This window comes from Helianthus annuus, chromosome 14 (genome assembly GCF_002127325.2).
Source record: "Helianthus annuus cultivar XRQ/B chromosome 14, HanXRQr2.0-SUNRISE, whole genome shotgun sequence".
In the NCBI taxonomy this organism is placed as follows: Eukaryota; Viridiplantae; Streptophyta; class Magnoliopsida; order Asterales; family Asteraceae; genus Helianthus; species Helianthus annuus.
Window position 1 is genome coordinate 70,109,002 of NC_035446.2, and position 7,965 is coordinate 70,116,966.

Below are 7,965 nucleotides of genomic sequence, written 5' to 3' on the forward strand. Positions count from 1 at the left end.
TGTGTCGTCTCTACAAATAATATAGCCTTTTTCACCTGATGTCGTCTCTACAACATATTGTCTCTACAGCCTCGTCCGTATAGGTCACCCAAGTCGTTTCTATAAGTGTCGTTGCTATAGATGAGTTTGTAGAGGCCACATGTCGTCTCTATAAGTCTTTGCTAAAAAAATAATAAAAAAATAATTTAATATTTACCAAATAAAAAAAACATTTTCTTAAAATATTTTTTAGCCCTTTAGAGACGACATGTCGTCTCTATAAGTTTTTTTAAAAAAAACATTTAAACCCTATAGAGACGACATGTCACCTATAGAGACGACATGTTGTATCTATAGGTCTACTTCCAAAAAATTAAAAAACATTTTCACCTACAGAGACAAAATGTCCTCTCTATAGGTCCTATAAAATTAAAAAAAAATTTGTTTTTACAGGTTTTTAAACCAAAAAATCCCAACAATCAAACAGATTCAAACCTCTTAAACTGAACGATAAACCCAAATATCAGACCAAAATGCCAAAATGCCATCAGATTAGTTGATGAGATTAGTTGGTAAGAAACAATGAAATAACATTTACCAGCTGTGTATGGACTCGTAAAGTGTTTTGAATCCAAAATGCCACCAAATGCATTGTTTACATGTCTTTTGATGTCATGAGATCCTACGAGCTCGTACTCCCAGCTTCCATTTACGAACCCGTCATTGAGGAAGAGCTCCAAGTGTCTGGCTTCTAGTACCTACATTGTTCCTACCATATACAAAACAAATGATTAAGAGTACAACTGGTTCTTGTCTCTGTTGAGTTTCTAACTTCAAAATTTTGTTTTCATAAGTATTTTCTCACCATCACATGTGTTCAGGTCACATATAGGGCACCGAACAACCTGTAAATCTGAACGTAACATTCCATTTGGGAGAACAAGAAAAGGATATCTGATTCAAGTAACAATGAATGGTGATCAAACTTTGAAGAGAGTTTTGCAAGATATTACCTGCTATCCATATTCCAGTTTTGATGTTGTGCAATATACATGACCCGTCAGAGTCCAGCATCTTCTGCACGCTATCTTCCGTCGGAAGCTTTGGAGGGCAGATAAGCTTCTAATTTAATTAATATATCAATCGCAGTTTTCTGTTGCACTCATCTCACTTCTAGAGGAAATATAGAAGAAATGGTAATAAGTAGAGGAAAAGGTAATATATACTAACATGAGATCAGTTGAAGCAAGAGATGTTGGTAACATGCCGATAAGATTGCAATATAGAATCCGGTGATGATGCCATATTTGACTGCAAAGCATATTCAATATATGATTTATACCCTACATAATAAAAAATAAATTATAGATAATAATAAGATACAAATGGTTGGTTTCCTCACATATATCACATACCCGCTTGTTTTTGGGTCTGAAGTCTATGATCACAACATAAAAGGCATGATTGACTAAAAGTATTGTTTGTACTAACCAGTTCAGTTCACTAAAAATATGTAGAATACATTGATAATTCCAGGATATAGTCCAAGATAAAACCAGTTTCGGAACTAATTAAATGCATAAATAATAAACAATATATACACATATACCTTCATCAATAACTGGTTCAACATGGTTGTCATTATCAACAATAGAAAATGTCACATTACTGTTGCTAGCTTTGCAAAAGCATTTTCTTGGTTCTTTTTGATAACATGAACAACATCCAGTGCAGTGCTTCCAGGAAATAGTTAGAACTTTATAATGACTGGAAATAATTAGAACTATATAATGAATATCAATTCACCATCCAGACTTTAGATTAGAAATAAACCATATCAAAAAATTGATCGTAATTGTTCGAAACGCCGAATGAAAGAACGACAATTGAGAAACGGATTTGAAATCTTCAGATTGCCATGACAAAAGTAGAATTTTATTTCAAATTTTTCAAGTCCGGTTCCAACATCTAACACTCAGTCTCTATATGTGGACCTGAAGTCAATAATCATCAATTTCATCTCCTAAATCAACACAAGTCTCAATCAATATCTATACAACTTCGCTAATCATAATAGCTTAAACATGGAGGGAGCCATGCAAGTTTATTGTACCTCCACTCACTAAAGAATTGACCCCCTTCAAAACAGTTGCTGATTCACCGGTAACCATATTTTCATTCACATAACTTGAACCTGAGACGACGAAACCCTATATTAGAACCTATTCATGCAAACAAAATTTGATTATTGCCAATATTTAAACACAAAATTATTTGTTACATGAGCTCTGGATTAAGACGGGTTACTTATAAGTTGTTTGCCTTGCTACAAATAAAAAACAAATACACTCCGAATCCATAAATAAGTAGGTGAGGAGAACTAAAGCCATCCGATCATCTATGTTACATTACGAAGTCCACACCTTACCTACACATCATTAATGTAGCATAAGGAAAACTTTGACCAACATAATAGAGTTGCTGGTGAAATTAGAATATTAAGATGAAGCAAGGGCTAAGTATGCGGGCAATCCGAGGGGATAAAGGCAAAGAAGCCTCCAATCCATTATAAAATAAAAAATATATATATAGATACATTGATAGTGTTTACAGATTGAATTGGACCTGTATGCAACTGTTGATAATGATAAAGTATATATATTATGCTACTGTCATAAGGTCATGTACTACATATATGTCCAATTTTGGCATATTGATGACTATATTAGGGATTAGGGATGAGCAAATGATACTGGGTACTGGTCCGGAAATGGTACTAAACCGATACCGGTACCGAATTTCCCGAATTGAAATATTTTCGGTACCTATTCGGTACCGACTTTTTCTGTGTTCGGTCCCGGTCCGGTAAGGTATTGGTCCGGCATCGGTTTTTACCTTTAAATACAGGTACCGATACCCATTTTTGGGGATTTTCGGTACCCGTTGATACCGAGCTCATCCCTAGACTACATTATTTACCAAAGGTTAAAGCACTATATGATGTCCTAACCGGTTACAATAAGACTGTTGTGTATAACAAAAGAAAACTATGACAAACTTTATAGGCAATGCTATTTACTTAAAACTTTGGAATCCAAATCAATAATAAGCAAACTTTTGATTAGTGACTATTGATATGATTAAGGACTTAGTATTACATCAAATCTAGGCAAACTATTTTGAATATAATGATTTAATAGGTTTAATAAGCAAAATGAACAAACTTGTTCCTTTTTTAGTTCTTGATACTCATTTAACCCATTAAAAGTAACTAAAAAATCCAAAGTCACCCCATATAAGAGTAAATGGATAACGTCTAACCTTTCGACCAATTACACCAATCTCGCAAACCCCGGACTGTAATGTGAGATTGGCAGTATCCATGTTGCTCCTTTATCTAAAATATGTCAAAAATTAACTTATATCTTCTTCACATAGTATTAATAACTAAATACATTGACCTTTTATTATGAACTGCATATTTTTTGTACCTTTACTGATCATTTACAGGATGTAGAGCAAGTGGTTCATAAATTTGATCAAATTCTTCAGGAGCGCCCAGCAGTGAATATCTATGATAACATATGCATCATATGAAACATAATTACACATAAACTGGCCCAAAATTAATAAAAGATATAACTGGAATTTAAAAAAGGGTACCTGAAGAACCATTAAGATCATGTCTTCTGTCTTCTTAAGCTTATGAATATGAGCTATCTTATTATTGTATGAATAATCCCAATTCCATAACCCTAATCAAAACCAATATCAAAAGGTTAATTAAAGCATTCGAAACAAACATCAAATAGAAAATAATAAACCAAAAAAGCGAAGTAAAAAGCCAAAAAAAAAAACTACAAAATTTCAATTACTAGCCCTAATTTAATAGCTACCAGTTCCTGAAACAGTGGATTTGAATGGAAAGGGTTTAGATGAAACCTGGTGAGAAAGACATTAGAAGTGAAGATTTCTTATGTATGAAGACGATGGAAGACTATAAGAGAATCCCTAATAATAAAGAAAAATAAACGAATGTTTAAGATGAAATCGAACAAAAATGCAGAAAATAATTATAACATAAACTCACCTGGCAGAGGAGGAACTGTAACCCTAAGGATGAAACGAAGATGGATCACCTGAGCCAGAAGAGGATGGTGCAACAATGAAGATAAAATCAATCGAAAACAGAATGATTGATCGATGAGCAGAAGTTAGTTTGTATTTAGGGTTGTGATGGGATTCTTAGGAATCGAAAAGGAAAGGATTAACAATAAAAATCATAGGTGAAGATCAGAAAACCTACCATCTGATTTGCTTGACTGATGGAAGAATGGCGATGGAGGCTAGAAGATTAGGGTTTCTGAATGTTTGAAACGTATGGTGTACTCATTTGTTAATCGGGTGAATGGATATCCATTAGGTCTGATTCATGAACAAAAAGGATCCGCGAGCTTTTCCCAAGATCCGTCCATTTTCCCGCCAAAATGCACAATTTAGAGGCCTCCTAGCTTGACACATCAGCAAAATTTAACACATTTATTATATATAATAGAATAGATAATAGATTGGAGTTTGTTACGATTTTTCCGTGTAACTAATATAGCAAAATCAAAACGTTCGAACTGCCTAGCTCATTTCTAAATTTTCATTTAAATATATTGTATTATTCTGATATCAATTATTATTTCCGCGTTTGCCTAGTTCTAACTATTTAAACAATATAGTGGGGAACCCGCGCGTTGCGGCGGAGTCAACAATACGCGGTGAAAACATGATACGTATCAAACAATGAAGACTGAAATATCCCATTGATATCTCACCGAGATATCCTATATTTCAAATATCGACCAATACCCAATGTTTTACCGCATTAACTGCATACGTTCAAAGGACAAATACATGTCACTGAGATGGAACAGACAGCTAATTCGTTTATGAGGGATATGGATTGTGGGCTGCATCTTCATTTCAATTATAGTCTCAGCTCCATTTTTATTAAACATAAATGACATACTTCCAATATACAGTCGAAAAACAAAGAATTTAAAATAAACTACCATAAATTCAAATACAAAAGAAAAAACATTATGATCCATATATGAATCACAAATCCGCCATTAGCAAAGCAGAATATGAACACACAATATACAGATATAGCAGAGGTTGTAGTTAACACGCCCCTTTAATATACCAGGAAGTGGCGGCGATGGTGACGGCAAAGGGGCGGGAGGCTGAACCATGGCAGACGTGCTGGACCCGACACCTCCATCTGTACAAACATTGTTTGATCCCCCGCTTAATTTCATGGCCTTGAGGACATAATTGCATCATGTAACTCAAACGGTGTACTGCAATTATATCAAGAATAAAACTTAATACTTACTGTGGTAAATTATAATTTTTAATAAAGTAATAAACCAAGCGCGCGCTATGAGCTAACCTGTTGAAGTCAAAATTAATGAGCTACATATGTTCTGAAATTTCCACCTCGACAGACTCATGAGGGCGGGTCTCAAATTACCAGACAGCAAAAAGCTAGCTTACATATGGATAAAAATTCATAATGGTAATTTTATGATCTGGTCAATACGTTTTTCGTTGTTTTGCAAGAAAGACGCTAACAACGTTTTTGAAGAACCGTACTTGTACCAGTATAAAAGGTAAAGCCACTCCACCACTTGGTGTGTCTCCTGAGCTCGTTCAATTTAATTAGATTTTGAAGACCTACATGCTTTATAATAGAAAAAACAAACACTTCAGCAAAAACTTAAAAAAGAAGATTAATACTCGATTGCCAATATAAATCATATATGCTGGTTCTCACTTGATCTTCCAGTTCTCGCAAATAATCAGTTTTCTTCTCAATTCAGGGCAAGCTTCGCCACGGGTCTTAAACTATAAATTTTGTTGTGAATTCAGTCCAGGTAACCCCAAAATGTGAAACATATTAAGCCTAAAAGTATACATATTTGGTTGTGAATATGCCCAACCCAAAAAGACCAAGACCGGGCCAGTTACCTAACAAGTATAACTAACGGGTCGAGACAGAAATCAAACAAACGACTTTAAGCCAAGATAGTGACCATGGATAACAGAATAGTTGCATCAGAAGATGTACTCTGGCAAAACCAAGGAAATCCAGCAACTTCAACCTCAAATGGGCTTATCAAAGTAATAAACGAATAATAAGAAAAATTATTAATTCTTTGATCAAATACTATCAAAACACGTAATTAAAATCTTTACCAGTTCTCTAATGTTTACGAAACAAGCCGGAGTTTCGCTTATCGAGCTCCATGCGGCTAGCGAGCTTATACGAGCCCATTATTTATATAATTTTTAAACTTATACGACCTCCGCCACACGTACATCAGCAGCATATAAGCTGCACATTCGAAGATCCTTGTGCTTAGAATCGATGTCAATAAGAGTTTGATCATTTCCATCCTCCACTTTGTTGAGAATCTTGGTTTCTCCTACGGAATCCATTGATAAAAAACTTCAACAACAGAATTCAATGTAGATGACCAGTTCCTTTCAACTATTATTATCGAAACTTAAAAAGCAACCATTACCTTCAATCAGGAACCATGAGCCGATTAAGCTACTGCATCCTATCATTGGTCGGAGCTGTAACCATCAGGTAACTGCCATCGCCACTTTGAATCCCAATATACTCTAACTTTTATATCAAATAACTATCAAAGTAATAAACGAACAATAAAAAAAATTACTAATTCTTCGATCGTAATGTATACGAAACGAATAATAAGAAAAATTACTAATCACCGGAGTCAAAATTACCAGTTTGCCCTTCAATCGCCGGTGAAATGGTATCGGATACCATCACCGGCGGCCCCTTAACAATCATACATCTGAAGTTAACCTAAACAATAAAACATGAAATAATTAGGGTTTTGAAACCCTCAATCATACAATCATACAACTGAACCATTCGATAAACCATTAATTCAGTTTTACCTCATCTGAAAGACGCTACGATAAAATCAAGCAAGATAGCAAAAAACCTGATTCTCAAGACTGATAATTGCAACTCCATACATCTATTATCAGTTTAATCGTGCATCCAAACACCCCGCCTAAAACTGCTTGTTATCTTTATACTGCCATAACACAACCTGCATTTTCAATTAACATAATTTACCAAACAACATCCCAAATTAAACCCTAAATTCCAAAATCCCATTATAAATTTCAACAAAAATCAAAACAAATAACTGAAAAGTGAGTAACTACTGGTTGTTTCACAGCTACCAGTCTACCACCATTAGGATTTTCTTCTGAGATCAAATTTTTACCAAACCCCACAATTTGAATTTGATAAATTTAAGATTATAGAAAAAAAAAAATACAATGGAAAGATGAGTAATCGATCAAGAATTAATGAATACCTTACATTTTTCTAATTAAAGGAACTCTCTCACATCTAGAAGAGATAATCGGTCGGCTGGTCTAATCCAAATGTTTCTTCTCCCCCACAGTTCCGTGACTCCCAAACCGTCATACTCCAACCCCAATAATCAGAACCTGTTCAGACCGTCTGCGTCGCTATGATCCACCATCTTCACCTAAAGAGCGATTGCAGGTTCATATAAAAAATGATGGACCGATCAACTGCTTGTTTAGGTAGATAGAAGGACGAACGGTGGTGAAATTCATCAATAACTTAATTAAATGTGAACATCAGAGACATAAATATGTAGGGTTCTTCTAGAATTTCATGTATGAAATCTCTGTGTTGCCCCTTAGGCGTCTTAAAAAATTTGGAGATTGTCTCAATTTGTGGCTTGATCTTTGTTGTACATAATGCTTTAAAATTAATATACATGGCAAAATTACCATCTTGTACATCACTTCTCCTTTTTATAATAGTATAGATATAGATAGATAATAAATCTGAACCGTGTGTGTGATCTTTGCATGTATAATCATCGAGTCTATAATAAACGACGCACACTCTTC

The 7,965-nt window shown here is 34.5% G+C and overlaps 1 protein-coding gene and 1 long non-coding RNA gene across 6 annotated transcripts; both read right to left on the reverse strand.

Moving 5' to 3' along the window:
* Positions 1-601: 601 nt before the first annotated feature.
* Positions 602-3,372, reverse strand: LOC110902566. Of its 4 annotated transcripts, XM_035982701.1 has the most exons (5): positions 3,301-3,372; positions 1,206-1,322; positions 993-1,068; positions 845-892; positions 602-748 (listed from the first exon to the last, which is right to left on the reverse strand). In XM_035982701.1, exons 1-5 carry the CDS (start codon positions 3,361-3,363, stop codon positions 738-740), a joined length of 315 nt encoding a protein of 104 aa, XP_035838594.1. In that variant the 5' UTR covers positions 3,364-3,372; the 3' UTR covers positions 602-737. The 4 variants fall into 4 exon arrangements, 1 of the variants encoding a protein (XP_035838594.1); XR_004878520.1 differs by lacking the exon at positions 3,301-3,372 and having other exon boundaries at positions 993-1,080; positions 1,210-2,048; XR_002571216.2 differs by lacking the exon at positions 3,301-3,372 and having other exon boundaries at positions 993-1,098; positions 1,210-2,048.
* Positions 3,373-6,182: 2,810 nt separating this feature from the next.
* On the reverse strand, positions 6,183-7,749 carry LOC110902567. 2 transcript variants are annotated; one of them, XR_002571218.2, is made up of 4 exons: positions 7,428-7,749; positions 6,964-7,121; positions 6,558-6,868; positions 6,183-6,458 (listed from the first exon to the last, which is right to left on the reverse strand). It is a non-coding gene; the product is annotated as an uncharacterized LOC110902567 (long non-coding RNA). The 2 variants fall into 2 exon arrangements; XR_002571219.2 differs by having other exon boundaries at positions 7,258-7,749.
* Positions 7,750-7,965: the final 216 nt, after the last annotated feature.

What these genes read in the sequence shown, in the direction of transcription:
- LOC110902566 (XM_035982701.1), bottom strand. Translation starts at nt 3,363, where the DNA reads ATGGATACTGCCAATCTCACATTACAGTCCGGGGTTTGCGAGATTGGT. An exon ending in CTTCAACTGATCTCATGTTA is followed by an intron (nt 1,069 to 1,205) that starts GTATATATTACC and finishes CTTCCGACGGAA; the next exon opens with GATAGCGTGCAGAAGATGCT. An exon ending in AACTGGAATATGGATAGCAG is followed by an intron (nt 893 to 992) that starts GTAATATCTTGC and finishes TGTTACGTTCAG; the next exon opens with ATTTACAGGTTGTTCGGTGC.